This window comes from Hyla sarda, chromosome 4, assembly GCF_029499605.1.
Source record: "Hyla sarda isolate aHylSar1 chromosome 4, aHylSar1.hap1, whole genome shotgun sequence".
Taxonomy (NCBI): domain Eukaryota; kingdom Metazoa; phylum Chordata; class Amphibia; order Anura; family Hylidae; genus Hyla; species Hyla sarda.
Window position 1 is genome coordinate 209,018,332 of NC_079192.1, and position 21,534 is coordinate 209,039,865.

Genomic DNA, 21,534 nt, shown 5'->3' on the forward strand with positions numbered 1-21,534 from the left:
TCCAGATCTCAATGTTTTATGTTCTATCATATGATTTTCTCTTTTGTGCTATTTAACCCGGTGTAGATACTTCATACACCGGGCCTTTTCTACATCTTTTTTCCCCTATTTTTATGGTTTTTTCCCTGTACTTTATCTCTAGACGTATCCGCCCTCCCTGGCGTTCATACACTGTTTTTCTCATGTTTTGTCCCCTTTCCGGCCCCTGCCGGTGTTCCGTGCCTTTCTTTCGCTATTCGCACCCATTACCTGTTGTTTTCGGGCCGTCGCCATTGCGGTGACGTCGGCTTTCTTCTCCTCTCTTCGTCTCCGCCCTCTCATCTCGCTCCCTGCGCGCTTCTCGTACACGCTACGTCAGCGCGTCACGTGAGCGCGCAGGGTCTCGCGAGAAGACGCGGCTCGGCCTCCCACAGTGTGTTAGAACACTGGGTACGGCCGCAAGTCGCGCAGGGCTCCGTGGCATACTACGGCTACTGGAAGCGCTCTGATAGATGCGCTGACAGTGCCGCGATCCTGCCGTGTTGCTGACGTACAGCTGTCTGTGACAGCTGTATCAGTAACCCTCAGGTTACGGAGCGGACTGCGCCTGTTTTTTTCCTTCCAATACATACAATTATACTATATACATATATACCTTGGACCTGATCACTATTGTGCTCCATGATGGATAATAAATTGGATATGACCCTGGGGGATGGCCCCATTCCTGCTCATACTGTTCATACTGACTCTATGTCCGCTGCTGAAATTCACCAGCTAGTGAACAATTCAATTGCATCCGCTCTCACGTCCGCCATGGCGGTCATGAATGACAACATTTCCAAATCCATCTCATTGGCGGTATCTCAATCCCGCAATGACATTGCAGTGGTTTCTGCAGGTCCGCCGTCCTCGGCGACCGTACCTAATCCGGCTTCTGAACCTCAGAAGTCCGGTAAGTCTGAGAGGAAACGCCACCACTGCTCGGACGCCATGACCTCTCCCACACCATTGCTGACGGTGGGAGATGGACAAAATATTTCAGGCGGCCCTTCTCATTCGGGCGCCAACCCGAAATCGGGTTTAAGACCCTCCACCCGGGAGGAAGACTATGATGTACGGGCGACACGCTCTGCTAAGCGGTCAAAACCCGATTCATTCATTGAAGAATCGGAGGCGGAGTCTGAGGCAGATTATGAGGTGTCTTTACCCTCTTCTATCGAAGGCGATGAAGAGGAGGTAGGTGATATGGAGGAGTGCGACCCCACCGGGTCTGCTACTGCTACGGGCAATCCACACGCCATATTGGACTCCCTGGGGGTGCCATTTTTTGACCCGGACGACATTAAACATCCCAGGTCTGGGGAATGGTCCCCGCTGCCGCAGGTGGCTAAATATGTGGAGGCGTGGCTGCGGAAACCTTTAGATCGCAGTAACCGCAGCAAGTTGCGATCGGAATGTCCGCGTCCTTCAGTGGCCAACAAGGTCGCGGCTACTCCTGAACTGGACCCGATTCTTATTAAATACTTGCTAAAATCTGGTAAAAACCCGAAGAAGGGTCTGGACAGATCCTTCATGTCCGTACAGGACAAATTGTTGGACGTCCTGGGACCGCTTACCAAAATTCTCAACATGGCTGAGCATGCGGTGGCAACAGGCGGCTTGGTGGACGCGGGTGTCCTCAGGAACTGGGCCTTGAGGGCCACGTGTCTGTTGGGCAATGCGAACTCAGCGATGTCCGCTGAGCGGCGTCGCTCGATACTGATGAGGCTGGACCCGCAGCTGACACATTTAGCTACCGAAGAGCCGGGCCCATCTGCTGAGGGCCTCCTGTTTGGAGACTCTCTGATTAAAAACATCAATAAATTCGTAGGATTGTTCTCCAGCCTAGATAAGGCGCAATCCTCGTTGAAAAAATCCGCTAAGGTTTTCGGCAAAGCCGGAAGGGGCAAGGGTCGACCTTCCGGCAGAGGTGCTTATTTTCGACCCTATGCTAGACCCACCGTCCAGTATGTGCAGGACAGACCTCAACCTCAGGCGGCCCCTGCACCCGTGCCAACCAACCCCTTTTACCCAACCCGAGGAAGGCCCTGGAGGGCACGTGGTACTTCCAGAGGTTTCTCCAGAGGCAGGACCACAGGTGGGTTGGACTGTACAGAGTGTTTGTTCGGCCCCAGTGGGGGGCAGACTACGATATTTTTTCCACCACTGGTCCATGATTTCTACAGACCCTTGGGTGCTGCAAGTGGTATCGGGTTACATGATAGATTTCATGTCAGAACCGGTCCAATCAAGGTGGCCGACGAATCTTTGCTTCTCAGAGGCAGACAGGACTCTGATAAACCAAGAGGTCACGGACTTGCTAGACAAAAAGGCCATTGTCCGGGTGTCTATGGACAAACCGGGCTTCCTCAGCAATCTCTTCTTGGTGAAGAAGAAAGACGGAGGCCACAGGCCCGTCATAAATCTGAGGGATCTAAACGAGTATGTGTCGTATCGCCACTTCAAGATGGAGGGCATACATCTGCTCAGAGACTCTCTTCTTCCAAACGATTGGCTGGCAAAGATCGATTTGAAAGACGCGTACCTCACGGTACCAATTCACCCTTCTTCCCAGCAGTATCTCCAATTCCTCTGGGACGACGGGAAGTGGGAATTCACCTGTCTTCCGTTCGGCCTCTCATCCGCCCCGTGGTGTTTCACCAAACTCCTGAGACCGGTTATGGCGCTTCTCAGGAGTCGAGGGGTGAGACTTATCATATATCTCGACGATATATTGATTATGGCTCAATCCCCTCAACAGGTGTCACTACACGTGGATTGGACTTGTTCCCTTCTCACGGATTTGGGTTTCTTAATCAATCACAAAAAGTCTGTGTTCGTTCCCACTCAAGACGTGGAGTTTCTAGGCTTCATGGTGAACACCCCCATGGCCATTTTGAGTCTTCCGGACAAGAAGCTTACACTGCTTCGCAAAGAAATAAGGTCCCTGCTCAGGAGAGACTTGGTTTCACTGCGGGCGGTAGCCCGCATCGTGGGCCTTTTGTCGGCCTCCGTTCAGGCCATTCTTCCGGCCCCTCTCCATTACAGGGCATTACAACGTCTGAAGACCGAGAAACTGGCGGAGGGTCTTTCTTATGCGGACAGAGTTCCTCTGTCTCAGGAGGCCCGCGCCGACCTGTACTGGTGGCTCCGCCACGTCCAGGATTGGAACGGCAGGATGATATTCACCTCCAAACCGGATTTGATTGTGGAGTCAGATGCCAGTCTGAGCGGATGGGGAGCCCGTTGCGGCTCGTCCTCCACGGGCGGCAAGTGGTCCCCGGAGGAATCCCTACTGCATATCAACTGCTTGGAACTTCTGGCGGGCTATTTTGCAGTCAAAAGTTTCGCATTCCACAGGTCAAATTGTTGTATCCTGCTTCGCATGGACAACATTTCGGCCGTGCGGTACATCAACCGCTTTGGGGGTACGAGATCCAAGATATTGGCGGACATTGCGAAAGATTTTTGGCAATTCTGTCTCCAGAGGGACATTCTCCTTTTGGCGGAATATCTTCCGGGAGTCTCCAACTCCGTGGCGGATTGGAACTCGAGGTATCTGACGGACAGCAGCGACTGGACCTTACATCCGTCGGTTTTCCAATCAATTTGGGAACTATGGGGTCCTTTGGACCTAGACCTGTTTGCGTCCAGACTGAACCGACGGTTGCCACGGTTCTTCAGCTGGAAACCGGATCCGGAGGCTCTGGCCACGGATGCGTTTCTGCAAATGTGGCCCTCGGGGACGTTGTACGCGTTTCCCCCATTTGCCATGATTCCCAGAGTGTTATGGCAGACGGAGTCTCAGGCAGCCACTCTGGTGCTGCTCACTCCTTGGTGGCCGACCCAGTCTTGGTTTCCCCAGATTCTGGGGATGACCATAGATTATCCACGAATTTGTCCCCTGTTTCAGTCTCTGCTGCTGGACCCCATGGGGGACGCGCATCCGTTAGTGTTGTCCGGTCAATTGCGGTTAGTGGTATGGTTGATCTCGGGATCCCGGACCTTGGTATCGGCATTTCACGATCAGCTAGGGACCTCATGCGAGATGCGTGGGCTCCAGGTACCAGATCGGCTTACCGATCTGCCTGGGGATTATGGGTTCATTGGTGCTCACAACAACAGATGGATCCCATTCATGCCCCTGTGTCCGGAGTCTTAAATTTTTTATCTGAGGCTTTTGACACTGGTAAGGCATATCGGACTATTAATGTGTATAGATCCGCAATTTCTGCTCATCACGCTCATGTAGACGGTGCACCTTTGGGTAAACACCCGTTGGTGTGTCGTCTTTTGCGCGGCATTCGATTTCAACGTCCCCCTGCTCCTAGGTATCATTCTACCTGGGACGTATCCCTGATTTTTCGGTTGTTTTCTTCTTGGGAGGATAATGAAGATTTATCTCTCAAGTTTTTATCATTCAAACTGACCATGTTGTTGTGTTTGATATCTATCAAACGTGTGTCGGATGTTCGGGCATTGGAGGTATCGAGGAGACAGTTTACACCCGGGGGTGTGCTCTTCTCCATTGCTCGCCGGACGAAGACCGATTTAAGAACGGTGTTCTATCCGAGTTTTATGGAACATCCTAAGTTGTGTGTAGTTAGGTGTCTTAAGACTTATGAGCTTCGGACAACTCACTTGCGTTCAGATTCTGTTTCCCAACTTCTCATATCTTTCTGTACTCCGCATCGTCCGGTGTCTTCCCCAACATTATCCCGATGGATCCGTCTGACAATGATCCTTGCCGGGGTTGATGTCTCCATTTTTAAAGCGCATTCCTCTAGAGGAGCCATGGCTACCAAGGTGGCTCAGGCGGGAGTCTCTCTGTCTGACGTTATGAAAGCAGCAGACTGGTCTTCGGAAAATACGTTTCGTACGTTTTATTTTCGACCCGAGACTCATGTTTCTATGTCAGTGTTATAATATTTCTTGTGTGATATTGTTGTTAGATACTTTGAACATGCATTTGATACGAGCCTCCTGTCTGCCATAAAATTTAAGATTTTCCTAGTTAACGACGGAAAATATGGATTTTATAAAGACAGGAGGCGAGTATCAACCCTCCCTATTCCCATCCCTATCATGGTGTTTTTCTCTTTTCCAGGGTATTGAATACTACATCCGAGTGAGTATCGTTGGATGAATTTTCTGTCCCTCCGGGTTTCGGACCTCTTTGTTGGAGGTCTGTGGATGGATCGTTTTTCAGTTCTTACCAGACAAAGTTGAGTTCTACAGTTCGATGAAGATTGGATCCGCCGTGGGATTCGTGTTCCTGTTCTACTCGTTACGCCTTTCTCCTGGTCTGCCGTATCGGTTGCGGTGGACTGTCTGCATAAAGAAAGAGGAGGAGGTGGAGCTGGACTTGGTTAATATGGACTTAGATGGAAGAGGATTGGTCGGAATGTGGAGGGGGCGTAGATGGTTACTAGGTGACCAACACTCCCCTCTCTTTTTTCTTGGTTATTACATTTCATTGCATTTCTTTCTGCTATTGGGCTGAATAAAGAAGGATAATGCATTTGATACTCGCCTCCTGTCTTCATAAAATCCATATTTTCCGTCGTTAACTAGGAAAATCTTAAATTTGAGTTTATGTTGCCTTTCTTACATCTCAAACCAGTCTGCCCATTCTTCTCTGATCTTTGACATCAAGGCATTTTCATCCATACAACTTTCACAATTTCTGAAATACTCAGACTAGGCTGTCTGACACTAAAATCCATGTCACATTCAAAGTCCCCAAAACCCCCTTTTTCACCATTTTGATGTTTTGATTGAGCTTCCATGTAACTGGATGAATAGCAATTGAACAGGTGCACCTAGTGAAGTGACTAGTCAGTGTGTACTTTTATGGAAATGAGTATCGGGAGGTTGACAAAGACAGTTTTATTATTAGATAATTTTATAATTGAGGATCAATATGTATCTTTTTACCTTTAAAGGGGTACTCCGCTGCACAGCGTTTGGAACAAACTGTTCCGAACCCTGGAGCTGGTGCCAGGAGCTCGTGACGTCACAGCCCTGCCCCCTCATGACATCATGCCCTGCCCCCTCAATGCCAGTCTATGGGAGAGGGCGTGACATCTGCCACGCCCCCTCCCATAGACTTGCATTGGGGGGGCGGGGTGTGATGTCATGAGGGGATGGGGCTATAAAGTTACGAGCTCCCGGCACCCACTCCAGCTTTCGGCACAGTTTGTTCCAAACGCTGAGCAGCGGACTACCCCTTTATTATAACCAAGTTAACATCAAACTTATGGGTCAAAGAGAACATTCTATTTCTTGGGGTGTGACTGTCTTCCTAGAATAAGGTGGGGGTATCATATTGCTCTTCCAACCTTTATCAATAATAGCGCTCATAAAACTACTGCTGGGTACTACTGACTGTTACATGTCTTGTTATGCTAATTTTTGTTACACTTCTTTATGTTCTTTGAATTAGTTTGCATATATTATCACCCTTCTATTACAGCTGTCTGTCCTGCTGATGCGTCTCTTAGCCTTAAAGGGAAATTCCGGGAAGAAGCATCTTATCCCCTATCCAAAGGATAGTCTGATCGCAGGGGGGGGGGGGGGGTGCAGCTGCTGAGACCCCCACGATCCCCCTGCAGCCCCCGGCGGGGCTACGTCTCTAGTTTCGGAAACCTCCAGGTCGACATCACGCCACGCCCCCTCCATTCATGTCTATGGAAGGGGGCGTGGCGGCCATCATGCCCTCTCCAATAGACTTGAAAGAAAGGGGGCGTGGCATTACATCCCGTCTCCAGTCCCGGAAACCCATAGGTTTCCGAAACTAGAGACGCAGCTCCCTATAGAATACGGGTGCTGCAAGGAGATCGCGGGAGGTCCCAGCAGCAGGCCCCCCGGGCTAAGATGTTTTTGCCCGGTATAACCTTTTAACTGCAATAGTTAGATGTACCTATGCTATCTCATGTTGTGCCAGCTTCATGGGGTACTGGACAGTTACAACTTGTGTTTGTTGTTTCTGATTACCTGTTGTTATTCATATCTACTTGTGCACAGATTGTTTTATTTGTACTGTACTGTTTTTCAAAATAAATACTTTTTGGAGGAAAAAAATACTGCTAGGCATACTGCATCCTTTAAATAAGAAAAGGTGAATACTGCCACTTGATGGCAGCCCCGTCCTCTCTTAGAGATCTGTGTAACTGCTCAAATACAATCCTGTCTGTCCATGTAGAAGTCCATTGTGAAAGAATGAAACAGGCAAGTATAGAGCTGGCACTCAAAGCTGGAACTGTTATAATACACATGATTACATATGACTCACTGTACCACTGGACAGGTAAGACTATTAAGGATGATGGAGGTGTTCCAGAGCTGAAAACAGTGAGATTAAATAGAAATGCTATTGCCCAAGCGACCACCATATGGGTAAACACAATATGGAACCACAATGATGCAATGTACAGTGGATATAAAAAGTACACACACTTTTAAAATGACAGGTTCTTGAAGAATGAGAGAAAGATCACGTCAGAACTTCTTCCACCTATAATATGAACAATTCAATGGCAAAACATAACCAGGTTGCATAAGTATAAGTATCCACACCCTTTAACAAATACTTTGCTGAAGCACCTTTTGATTTATTGCAGCAATCAGTATTTTTGGGTAGGACTTTATTGTACATCTTCTGGCAATGTGTGCCCACTTTTCCTTGCAAAAGTGCTCCAAATTTAGATTTCATGGACATCTCCTGGGTGAAGCCCTCTTCAGATCACCCCACAGATGTTTAATTGGGTATGGACGCCAGAAGCCATACAACTGATGACAACTTGTCTTTAGTTGTGGCATTAGTTGTGTCCAGATCTAGGCTGAGTTTACCCATGCTGGATGCCGGACATATGTGAACCCAGCCTTACACATCCAGGTTATAGTGTGTTATTTCTTTTTTCCCTTCAAATATTTCAGTTTGTTTTTCAGTTGAATTCTTCACATTATAGGTCATATTAAAGGTGGAAAAAGTTCTGACATGATTTATCTTTGTCTAATTTTTTTAACATAAAAAAACTGGCATTTTTAAAGGGTGTGTAGAATTGTTATATTCACTGAGAAATTGCATCAGTATTTTAGATAGGTAGTAATACTGACAGGCTGTCTTCTAAGAAGGAAATTGAACTACACAAGTCAGTTTGAAAAATGGAAGCAATACTGATGACATATGGATCACATATGGATGCATCCAAAGTTTAAACACTCCACAGATAAAACTTAAAGTAGTGTATATTACATTTATAAAAGACACTTCATTTATAAAAGACACTTGAATTGTATAGGCAGATTTGAATAGCTCGATAGATTAACATAAGATCAATATTACAAAGATAAGAATTTTTTTTTCATATGGAACGATATACACAAATTTGGGGTAAGCATAAAAAATAGAACAGCTGGCTTTCTGGCACACATCCTTAACCACCTATGGACGCAGGGCGTACCTGTACACTCTGCGCCTGGTCTCAGTATTTAACGCGGGGTCACGTCATACCGGGTCGGTCCCGGCGGCTAATGACCCTGGTCTAATAGCGTCCGGCACCGATCATTGTGCCACATGATATTAACCCTTTAGACGCGGCATTGAAAGTTGATCACCCCATCTAAAATGAAAGTGAAAGCTTCCCGGCAGCTCAGTTGGGCTGATCAGGACCATTGCGGTGAAATTGTGATGTCCCGATCAGCTAGAACGCGAGCGGAGGTCCCCTTACCTGCCTCCGTCACGTCCGATCGGTGATTGATTGCTCCAAGCCTGAAATCCAGTCTTGAGCAATCGACCGCAGATAACACTGATCTTTGCCATGTCAATGCACGGCAATGATCTGTGTTTGAGATCGGTATGTGTATTGTAATGATTTTCCCACAGCGACCAATCACAGCTCAGCTAACGAGCTCTGGTAAAGTAAAAGATGAGGTGTGATTGGCTGCTGTGGGGAAATCACTCCACTTTTTCTCTCACACAGTTTGATAAATCTGGGCCTATAACTATAACACTGCAAAAAATAAGTGAAAAAAAGCTAATAAAGATCATTCAACCCCTTTCCTAATACAAGTAAGGATCACCCACTTTTCCCATTTAAGAAAAAACTGTGTGAATAAAAATAAACATATGTGGTACCGCCATGTGCAGAAATGTTCAAAAATATATACCGTATATACTCGAGTATAGGCCGAGTTTTTCAGCACGATTTTTCGTGCTGAAAACACCCCCCTCGGCTTATACTCGAGTGAACTCCCCCACCCGCAGTGGTCTTCAACCTGCGGACCTCCAGAGGTTTCAAAACTACAACTCCCAGCAAGCCCGGGCAGCCATCGGCTGTCCGGGCTTGCTGGGAGTTGTAGTTTTGAAACCTCCGGAGGTCCGCAGGTTGAAGACCACTGCGGCCTTCAACATCATCCAGCCCCCTCTCACCCCCTTTAGTTCTGAGTACTCACCTCCGCTCGGCGCTGGTCCGGTCCTGCAGGGCTGTCCGGTGAGGAGGTGGTCCGGTGGGATACTGGTTCCGGGCTGCTATCTTCACCGGGGAGGCCTCTTCTAAGCGCTTCGGGCCCGGCCTCAGAATAGTCACGTTGCCGTGACAACGACGCAGAGGTGCGTTCATTGCCAACGTAATTCTGCGTCATTGTCAAGGCAACGGCTCTATTCCGGGCCGGAAGCGCGGAGAAGAGGCGCCCCCGGTGAAGATAGCAGCCCGGACCACCTCCCCACCGGACCACCTCCTCTCCGGACAGCCCTGCAGGACCGGACCAGCGCCGAGCGGAGGTGAGTGCTCAGAACTAAAGGGGGTGAGAGGGGGGCTGGATGATGTTGAAGGCCGCAGTGGTCTTCAACCTGCGGACCTCCGGAGGTTTCAAAACTACAACTCCCAGCAAGCCCGGACAGCCGATGGCTGCCCGGGCTTGCTGGGAGTTGTAGTTTTGAAACCTCTGGAGGTCCGCAGGTTGAAGACCACTGAGGGCGAATGATGAGAAGAGGATGATGAAGGGGGGGGTGTGGGGATGATGAAGGGGGGGTGGTGTGGGATGATAAGGGGATGATGAAGGGGGGATGTGTGGGATGATAAGGGGATGATGAAGGGGGAATGTGCGGGATGATAAGGGGATGATGAAGGGGGGATGTGTGGGATGATAAGGGGATGATGAAGGGGGGATGTGCGGGATGATAAGGGGATGATGAAGGGGGGATGTGTGGGATGATAAGGGGATGATGAAGGGGGGATGTGTGGGATGATAAGGGGATGATGAAGGGGGGATGTGTGGGATGATAAGGGGATGATGAAGGGGGGATGTGTGGGATGATGACAAGGGGATGATGATGAGGATGTTAATGACGGGTCTGGATGATGACAGGGGGGGGATGAGGTATTTCCCACCCTAGGCTTATACTCGAGTCAATAACTTTTCCTGGGATTTTGGGTTGAAATTAGGGGTCTCGGCTTATACTCGGGTCGGCTTATACTCGAGTATATACGGTAAATAATTAAACCGCACGGTCAATGGTGTACACACAAAAAAAAAATTTCCAAAGTCCAAAATAGCCTTTTTATATCAGGAAAAATGAATAGAAAGCGATCAAAAAGTCTGATCAATATAAAAATGGTATTGATAAAAACTTCAGATCAGGTTGCAAAAAAATGAGCCCTCATACCGGCCCATACGCGGAAAAATAAAAAAGTTATAGGGGCCAGAAGATGACAATTTTGAACGTATACATTTTCCTGCATGTAGTTATAAATTTTTTTAAAGAAGAAATACAAAATCAAACCTATATAAATAGGGTATCATTTAAACCATATGGACCTACAGAATAAAGATAAGATGTCATTTTTACCGAAAGATGCACTGCTTAGAAATGGAAGCCCCCAAAAGTTACAAAGTGGAATTTTTATTTTTATTTTGTTGCACAATTAATTTTTTTTCCGCTTTGCTGTGGATATTTTTGTAAAATGACTAATGTCACTGCAATGTAGAATTGGTGGCGCAAATAATAAGCCATAATATGGAATTTTAGGTGCAAAATTTAAAGTGTTATGATTTTTAGAAGGTGATGAGGAAAAAATGAAAATGCAAAAACGGAAAAATCCTGCGTCCTTAAGGGTTTAATACCCAGTACCTATTATAACAGTAATATATCTTATTATTTACACATACCTTCAGTCTGGTCTGATCTTCATATTTGACCATAGTTGATATTGACCATAGTTAAATAAGAATATGCAAGTCCAGAATTGCATATTTTTGGTCACTCTGTTTACAATAAAAATTTATAAAAAGTGATCAATATGTTCCATAAAAAAATAGGTATATATAAAAACTAGAGACCACATCCCAAAAAATGAGCCTTCACAAATCCCGTATACAGAAAAGAAAAGTTATAGGGGGCAGAAAATGACAATTTAAAACATGCTAATTTTCATATAAAAAGTTATAAGTTATTTTTTTAACAGAGGTAAAACAAAATCAAACCTATATAAATTGGGTATCATTTTAATCATATGGACCTACACAATTAAGATAAGGTATCATTTTTACAGAGAAGTTCACTGCGTAGATGCAGAAGCCCCCAAAATTTACAACATGGGGTTTATTTTTCAATTTTGTTTATTTTTTATTTTTTTTATCTATTTTTTTTTTGTTTTGCCATGGATTTTGTGGTGAAATAATAGATTTAATTACAAAGTAAAAGTGGTGGCGCAAAAAACAAGCCCCACATAGTTGGAAAACTGGAAGAGTTATGATTTTTAGACCACTTATAACTGTATACATTTTTTGTATATGGGGCTATGTTTTTCGTCCGTGATCTGTAGTTTATTTTTTTATTATATACATATGTTGGTGTCACGATGCCGGCTGGCAGGTAGTGGACCCTCTGTGCCAGAGAGGGATTGGCGTGGACCGTGCTAGTGGACCGGTTCTAAGCCACTACTGGTTTTCACCAGAGCCCGCCGCAAAGCGGGATGGTCTTGCTGCGGCGGTAGTGACCAGGTCGTATCCACTAGCAACGGCTCACCTCTCTGGCTGCTGAAGATAGGCGCGGTACAAGGGAGTAGGCAGAAGCAAGGTCGGACGTAGCAGAAGGTCGGGGCAGGCAGCAAGGATCGTAGTCAGGGGCAACGGCAGAAGGTCTGGAAACACTGGCAAGGGACACACAAGGAACGCTTTCACTGGCACTAAGGCAACAAGATCCGGCAAGGGAGTGCAAGGGAAGTGAGGTAATATAGGGAGTGCACAGGTGATAACTCTAATTGGAACCACTGCGCCAATCAGCGGCGCAGTGGCCCTTTAAATCGCAGAGACCCGGCGCGCGCGCGCCCTAGGGAGCGGGGCCGCGCGCGCCGGGACAGAACAGACGGGGAGCGAGTCAGGTAGGAGAGCCGGGGTGCGCATCGCGAGCGGGCGCTACCCGCATCGCGAATCGCATCCCGGCTAGCAGCAGGATCGCAGCGCCCCGGGTCAGAGGACGTGACCGGGGCGCTGCAGCGGAGGAGGTGAAGCGAGCGCTCCGGGGAGGAGCGGGAACCCGGAGCGCTCGGCGTAACAGTTGGACTTGTTGTTTTATTTACATTGTTCATCTAATGGGATCCTTAGCAATATATTTTGTTGGTTAGGACATTTGTGAACTGCCGATACCAAATATGTTTTTTTACGCATTTTGTGTAAAATCCGACTATTTCAATTTCATTGGGGAAGGGATTTTTCACTTAAAATTTTTTTTTAGGCTTTTGTTGTCATAGGGGACTATCTATAGCAATCATTATATTGATAATACTGATCAGTGCTATGCATCAGTATTATCAGCGATCTTCTTCCCTGGTCTACTAGAAGAAGTAAAATAACAATAGAAAAAAACAAGACCAAGTGCTTCTTGGCCTTTTGACTAAAATCAAGTGTAGTACCTTCTTGTTAGTGTGTGGTGTGGAAGACCTCCAAAGCAGGATATGGGAACCATACAGAATGGTGCAGGTGTACCAGGACTGCTGTATGTACTGGCAGCAGGCCCTGAAGCGACTTGTACCCTCTAGATCTTACTCTAAGGTTTGAGTAGGACAAGAGCCGAGGTACAAAAGTGCCCTGGGAGTGGTGACCCCAAGGTGCCAGAACTCATTTGGGAGTAGTGACCCCACTTGACTGATGGCATGCAGCATGCACTTTATCTTTCACTCTTCTGGCTGTTGATAAAAGAGGAATTTTTAAAGATCCGGCGGGATGTCCTTGCAGTATGACGCTGTGCACATCCACTTATTTATTCTTTATGTTTTGTCATTGTGCTCATGTTTGCGTTCTTTTTATGTACACTAGGATCTGGTCAGGGTGTGGTAGCTCTTTGGGGTGTCCCTCCTGCTGGTCTAGGGAAGATGTGTGGCCATTAGGTTCCTCACCTCCCTGCCATACCCAGTGGCATTCCTGCTTCGGCAGTAATGCTGAACCAGTTTTACTGGTTCCAAGGTGGCAACTTGGTTAACGCCTTGTTATTTGTCAGGAGCACTTTTCGGTCCCTGGGTGAGTAGCTTTGGCAAAAGGGGACATTGTACCTTGAACCTTGGAACCTTGCAGGTGCCTTTTGCCCTGGAGGCAAAGGGTTTAGTTTGTTGGGGCCTCTCTCCTTTTGGAGAAGGGTTTGCGATGGACCGCATCCTCGTGCACATTTTTTTCTGTGAACACTTGCATTTTTTACTTACACTGGGTTGACTTGAGAGCATTTACCTCGGCTCTTCAAAAAAAAAAAAAGAGAAAGGAGCACCTGCCTGTAACCTCCAAAAGGTGTTGCATCCAGGGCACAGCACTACATGTAAGAATGTTATGTCTGATTGTGAAGAATAAAATGTAATAAGCTATTTATGGTACTGGTGGCACTTTTATCCTCTGGTTCATATTGATGGTGGCATGTAGGTGATTGAGAGGGGATACCGCTTGGATATCCAGGAGGGGGGGGGAGCATAGTTTGCATATAACCCCTCCCACACACACACAGTGAATATGGTATATATTGTAACCAACTAGATAATTATTGCACTTTTTATTAATCGCAGGCTCTTGTTTTTTTTCTATTGTTATTTTACTCAACATGGTATACTAGCTGGTAATACTTCTACTTGGGATATGAGCAAGTGATCTCTACGGCACTCATGGATTTTGAAAAGTGGCACCTGATGATTGACAAATTCAAATATGTGCTATCCTGGCTCCTAGGTGTGGTGGGGGAACAGCATTATTTTGACTGCCCTCCATATACATCAGGTGAGTCAATTTATTATCTATTATCTACACCAGTGTTTGGTGGTTGGGTGGTGAGCGCAGCCATTTTTACAGTCTTAGTTACTGTTGTTACGCCGAGCGCTCCGGAGCGCTCGCAGCGTTCTCCTGTTCGCAGCGCCCCAGTCAGACCCGCTGACCGGGAGCGCTGCGATAATGTCCCTAGCCGTGATGCGATCCGCGATGCGGGATGCGCCCCCTCGCGATTCGCATCCCGGTCCGCTTACCAGACTCGTTCCCCGTTTGTGCTGTCCCTGCACGCGCGGCCCCGCTCCCTAGGGTGCGCGCGCGCCGGCTCTTTAAGATTTAAAGGGCCAGTGCACCAATGATTTGGTGCCTGGTCAAATCAGTCTGATTAGCTTCCACCTGCCCCCTGTCCATATAACCTCACTTCCCCTGCACTTCCTTGCCGGATCTTGTTGCCATTGTGCCTTGAGAAAGCGTTCCTTGTGTATCCCAAACCAGTGTTCCTGACCTCTTGCCGTTGCCCCTGACTACGATCCTTGCTGCCTGCCCTGACCTTCTGCTACGTCCGACCTTGCTCTGCCTAATCCCCTTTACCACGCCTATCTCAGCAGTCAGAGAGGTTGAGCCGTTGCCGGTGGATACGACCTGGTTGCTACCGCCGCTGCAAGACCATTCCGCTTTGCGGCGGGCTCTGGTGAATACCAGTAGCAACTTAGAACCGGTCCGCCGGCACGGTCCACGCCAATCCCTCTCTGACACAGAGGATCCACCTCCAGCCGGCCGAATCCTGACAACTGTTTTTTCTTCCCTGGTCTCCTAGAAGGCAGATTAGAGACCAATACCTCGTGATGATGGCAGGGGGCAGGTGAGGGGATCTTTGTCCACCATCTTGGCCATAAGAAGCTCAGCATTGCAACAGATGCCATGATCAGTATTGATTACAACATCTGAGGGTCAATGGCGGACATTAGCAATCATGCTGATGTCTGCTATTACCAGCGGGTTCTCTGGCTGCTTATAGCAGTCAGGACCTGCCGTGTATGGAATGAGTGCAACCTGGGGCTGCACCTTTCCCTGCCCAACGTGATAGATACATGTATTTGTACTGACTGCAGATACCGTAGCCTATTAGTGAAACAGTCTCTGAATGGCAGAGACATAACTGTTAATTATTGTCTGGGCCTAGGAGTGGATTGAATAATTCAAAATATTAATTGTGCCAACAATACTTACACCAATATTGCAGAAATCAACAAAAATAGTTTGCAGGGGTGTATTTAAAATACTGAGTCTTTTTTTCCCCTACATTTATAGCAAAACCCCCGGGGAAAAAAAATCCAAAGAAACCTGCACATGTAAAAACACATTATGAGAGGTGAACTTCTTATTAACAGAGTGATGTGAAAAAAAAGTACCTGTTACCCGGATACACAGTTGATATTTCTTAGTAGCGTTTTCCCTATGAGCATTAAAACCACATGATCAAGAATTATTTAGCAATTTCAATTATGTATCTTTTCTTTTAGCAGTAACATAGCGTCCAATTAAAGTGACTTATGATGGGTGGCAGAAATAGTTTAAGAAGCAAACACCTCCATTTCTCTCTCCTCCATTCTTCTGAAGATCATTAGTCCCTTCACATTGAGATCCTAGCATGTGGGCTCTAATGAGATGATTAGGAAACTACTGAAGCAGCGCAACTCCAGCAATTCACAATTAGGCTTCATAGTTTAAGATGTTAATAATAAGTTTGTTTAACGTGTACTGTGCTTTTAAATGTCTGATTCCCGCTAGGCTTAATTTAGTTCTATCAGCAGTGCATGTTAAAATAAAGGTTGAAGGGCTATGAGAACGCATACTGCCTATGTTCAATCTCTAATTAAACTGCTGGCTGAATATACATTCATTTTAAAAGAAATTGTTTTCTGCTGTTTCATTTACATAAGCAGATGGATTAACATCTGCAAGTAAGTAAAACGGCGATCTAGTATTATATTAATTTCATTTTAAATGGAATTATGTAATACCGGGTCTATAATATCTGAAGATTTGTAATATAGTACATTCCTAGGCCACAATCCAAGGTAGGATTCTGTCTGTAGTTTGATGAATAAGACAAGATCCTAGAAGTGATACATTAGCTTATTCCAGAGTAAAAATAAGGAGTTTGACCCTCCTTCCCTTTATCACCTATGAATCTAAATGTCTTCTTTATAATACACAGTACATAGAATTGAAGTATGATTTACATGTTTGAGTAAAGAGGGTGGTAGCTCATTTACTAAACTGCCCGTGCAACATTCCACAATATGAGTTTTCCAAAGCTGTAATACATTGGTCATTGAGTTCTATTTGGTTCTACTTAAACTCTATGGCCCAAAGTTATCAAACTGTGTGAGAGAAAAAATACAGAGATTTTCCCCACAGCAACCAATCACAGTTCAGTTTTCACTTTACCAGAGCTTGTTAGCTGAGCTGTGATTGGTTGCTGTGGGAAAATCACTCTATTTTTTCTCACGCACAATTGGATAAATCTGGACCTATATGCCTCTGATATTACCAATAACAAAAAACAATAACACTAAAATTACAATACAAACAAAATTAAAATACCTTATGGTACTGAGAGAAATTCACGCTCCATTGGAGAAAAATATTTCCACAGTAGCTTTCTCCTAGAATCAAAATTTACAATTGGATAGCTTACCCTTTTGAGAGAAATTCTGGTTTAGTTCTTAAAGGGGTACTCTGGTGGAAAACTTTTTTTAAAATCAACTGATGCAAGAAAGTTAAACAGATTTGTAAACTACTACTATTAAAAAATCTTTACCCTTCCAGTACTTTTTAGCAGCTGTATGCTACAGAGGAAATTCTTTTCTTTTTTAATTTATTTTTTGTCTTGTCCACAATGCTCTCTGCTGACACCTCTGTCCATGTCAGGAACTGTCCAGAGCAGCAGAGGTTTGCTATGGGGATTTTCTCCTGCTCTGGACAGTTCCTGATACGGGCATCAGGTGTCAGCAGAGAGCACTGTGGACAAGAAAAGAAATTCAAATAGAAAAGAATTTCCTCTGTAGCATGCAGCTGCTAAAAAGTACTGAAAGGGTAAATATTTTTTTATAGAAATAATTTACAAATATAAAAAACAAGAGAGTACTCAGTCCTCAGTCTCCCACCTGTGCAAACAGGTATGTGATGGAGGAATGGATTCACTAGACGGAAATTATAAAATGTATAAAATTTATTTGTACAAATATAGCCAATCCAAAAACCGCAGGGCCCTACGGATGTGTAAAGGGATTAAAATAAAATATTACATTCAGTAATGACTTCTGCCCATATTCAATCATGCAAAAAACTCAATTTAAATAGTGCAGATAATATGCGACTAATGGCAAAAAATTAAAATTAAAATAAATAAATAAATGAATAGATAAATACATTTTAACAAAAAAGATAGAAAAAATAATGTTCTGGTAGCCGTCCTGTAACAAAAAAAGAATGATGTGACAAATCCTGTAACAAAAAAGGATGATGTGGCAAATCTATGGATATCATATATTAGTTTCATAAATAGCTTGTGACAGTTCCTTAGACAATCTATATCCAAGGGCAAATTATAACAGTTTTTAATCCTGGAAAGGAAACATATATTCCTCCTGTGCGGTAATCGTATTAAACTGTATATTTTCTGGCACGATCAAGTATATAACCGTCTCCGCTATTTAATTCTGAAAAGGAAAAACGCTCTCGGCACTCACCACCCTTAAAGTTTGGGGTCCCGGTATCTAGAGGTTCAGTCCATACGCTGGAGGCTGCAGAGATCGCGTGTCTCGATGCAGCCGCTGCTCACAGCGTGTTCTTCGGTAATCCCCGGTGGCGTGTGATGTCATGGGTCAGCTGATTACAGTCAGCTGACCTTTAGGCCGGTATGAGCCGTATACAGGTGAGTAGATAGAAGTTCCAAGGGTGATACAAATAAGCGGGGATTCATACACGGTTTACAAGGTCATGCTGGGACTTATAGTCCGTACCGCTGAGTGGAGATAGATAGTCTCTTATTTCCGTCACAGCTGTAATAATAGATGTTCCATCAAAAGATATCCAGATAATGTCCAGAAAAATATCCAAATAATTAATCCATATAAATCGCAAGTAAAACGCAAAATGTGAATAGAGCAGTAGTCCAAAAAAAAAACTTGAAATCTCAGAATAAGAACCAAACGCGTTTCGGGGTGTCAAAAGAGATAAAATATCACAAGTATTAAAATACCCCTTCCTCAGTGGTGTCCAGCGTATGGACTGAACCTCTAGATACCGGGACCCCAAACTTTAAGGGTGGTGAGTGCCAAGAGCGTTTTTCCTTTTCAGAATTAAATAGCGGAGACGGTTATATACTTGATCGTGCCAGAAAATATACAGTTTAATACGATTACCGCACAGGAGGAATATATGTTTCCTTTCCAGGATTAAAAACTGTTATAATTTACCCTTGGATATAGATTATCTACGGAACTGTCACAAGCTATTTATGAAACTAATATACGATATCCAGAGATTTGCCACATCATCCTTTTTTGTTACAGGACGGCTACTAGAACATAATTTTTTCTATCTTTTTTGTTAAAATGTATTTATCTATTCATTTATTTATTTATTTTTATTTTTAATTTTTGCCATTAGTCGCATATTATCTGCACTATTTAAATTGAGTTTTTTGCATGATTGAATATGGGCAGAAGTCATTACTGAATGTAATATTTTATTTTAATCCCATTACACATCCGTAGGGCCCTGCGGTTTGTGGATTGGCTATATTTGTACAAATAAATTTTATAAATTTTATAATTTTCGTCTAGTGAATCCATTCCTCCATCACATACCTGTTTGCACAGGTGGGAGACTGAGGACTGAGTACTCTCTTGTTTTTTATATTTATACCATTTTTGCTTTTTTTGGTGAAAAAGCATCTCAGTTAACCTCGTCCCCTGTTTTTTGTGAGCTGCACACAATCGTTACTTTTTTAATTTACAAATATGTTTAACTTTCTGGCATCAGTTGATAGTGTTGAGCGGCATAGGCCATATTCGAATTCGCGAATATTCGCGAATATATGGACGAACATTCGTCATATATTCGCGAATATTCGCATATTCGTTATATTCTCGTTTTATTTTCGCATATGCGAAAATTCGCGTATGCAAAAATTAACATATGAGAAAATTAGCATATACAAAATCAACATACGCGAAAATTCGCATATGCTAATTTTCGCATATGCAAATTTTTGCACGCCAGTCTCACACAGTAGTATTACAGCCTTCTTTACACCACATAAGCTGGAAGCAGAGAGGGATGATCACTGTGATGTGTACTGTGAAGAAAAAAAAATATATAAAAAACGAATATTCGTAATTACGAATATATAGCGCTATATTCGCGAAATTCACGAATTCGCGAATATGCGATATTCGCGAATAATATTCGAATTGCGAATATTCGCGAGCAACACTATCAGTTGATAAAAAAATATATATAATTTCCACTGGAGCACCCCTTTAAATCCTTTATCATTCTCTAAGGCTTTTAGAGGAGCCATATTTTGACTCATAGGGACTCACCTGATACTTGCCTAGTGCAAATGCATAAAAATAGCATTGACACAATATTAAGTGTTGCAATCACATATTTTGTACCATATGTCCACTGTTTTATAAAATGTGTTTGGCAGATTTCAATAGCAAACTGAGTCAAATAACACAAAGAAACTAAAACATATAGTACTTACCAACCATGACTAATGTCATAACTGAACCTTGTAGTGAAAAGAACATTCAGTGACCCCTTCAAACTTTTTCTTTTTTTCAATACAATTCATAGTAACATTCTAGTAAAATTCCAGATACCAGACGTCAGTGTCTATGGATTAATCTCCATCTACCCACTTATGATTCCATGGCAGATTATATGTTCCTTAGACGTTCACAGTTTCAACTACTGGTCATGGAGTGAAATTGTAAAATATGCTAGAAATTAAAATGAACAAATACGAGCTAGTTGTTTTGACATATGTTTACATTTCAGAGTAATCTTGCTTTTGCTAATAGAAAGGCTATACACAAACAACATAGGCTGTATAAAAAATAAAAGATAAAAAAGGCTCTTGATAAAAGAAAAACATGTTTAAACTATATCTGAGAATGTAAGTAAACAATATGCAATCATATAACAGCTTGTAAATATTAAATGACAGATGTATAACAGGCTTTTATCATAAACAAAACTTTTTTCATCAGCTTTAAACAGAAGATGGTACCCTTACCGTTAACAAAACATATACTATGCAATTTGTTCTGTACTGGAGGGACAATGTAGAAATGCATATCTTCTGCCATTATGAAAATATTTAGAGATTACTTAGAAATGGAAATAGAACAACAGTTTTAATTTGTTACTAAGTATAAAATAATTGTCTACACTTAACGGGTGCAAGATTGGAATCCAACTGCATTTACACTAGTGGAATGGTCTGTGTTAGACATTTTATAGGTTCCGTTCATAATGTAGTGCTGTGATTCCCAACCGTGATGCCCTTGGGTTCCCGGGAAGTTGTTGAGAGAGATTTTCTAGGAAATAGCATAGCACAAGTTGCATCTGAAACTTAAACATACAGTACTATTCTGTGAAAACTTATAACAGCATAAAAGCATAGGGCAGCAAAAGGAAAGAAGGGGACTGCATTTAAAGTACTAGGATAAATATTGCAACATGCCTTGAAACGTATGTATATATTTGAAAAGATACAGCGAATATGTGATTTTGTCAATTGCAGGAACTTCCAAGCACCCTTAAAGGGGTACTCCGCCCCTAGACATCTTATCCCCTATCCAAACGATAGGGGATAAGATGTTTTGATCGCTGCTGCAGCACCCCGCTATCATTACTGCGCAGAGCGAGATGGCTCTGCACGTAATGATGGGCAATACAGGGTCCGGAGCATCGTTATGTCACGGCTTCGCCCCTCCTGACGTCACGCTCCGCCCCCGTCAATACAAGTATATGGGAACGGGGCACGCCCCCTGCCATAGACTTGCATTAAGGGGACGGGACGTGATGTCATGAGGGGCGGAGCCATGACGTCATGCTGCTCCGGCCCCTGTATCGCCCGTCATTACGCACAGAGCGAACTCGCTCTGTGCATTAATGATGGCGGGGTGCCGCAGCGGTGATCCCCGGGGTCCCCAGTAGCAGGACCTCGGCGATCTAACATCT

The 21,534-nt window shown here is 44.3% G+C and overlaps 1 protein-coding gene across 1 annotated transcript; it reads left to right on the forward strand.

The window, feature by feature from the left end:
• The first annotated feature begins 916 nt into the window (after nt 1-916).
• On the forward strand, nt 917-5,534 carry LOC130366968 (uncharacterized). Its single transcript, XM_056569358.1, has 2 exons — nt 917-2,119; nt 5,129-5,534. Exons 1-2 carry the CDS (start codon nt 973-975, stop codon nt 5,134-5,136), a joined length of 1,155 nt encoding a protein of 384 aa, XP_056425333.1. The 5' UTR covers nt 917-972; the 3' UTR covers nt 5,137-5,534.
• The last annotated feature ends 16,000 nt before the right edge of the window (nt 5,535-21,534 follow it).

Coding starts and splice junctions, on each gene's coding strand:
- LOC130366968 (XM_056569358.1), top strand. CDS start 973: ATGACCTCTCCCACACCATTGCTGACGGTGGGAGATGGACAAAATATT.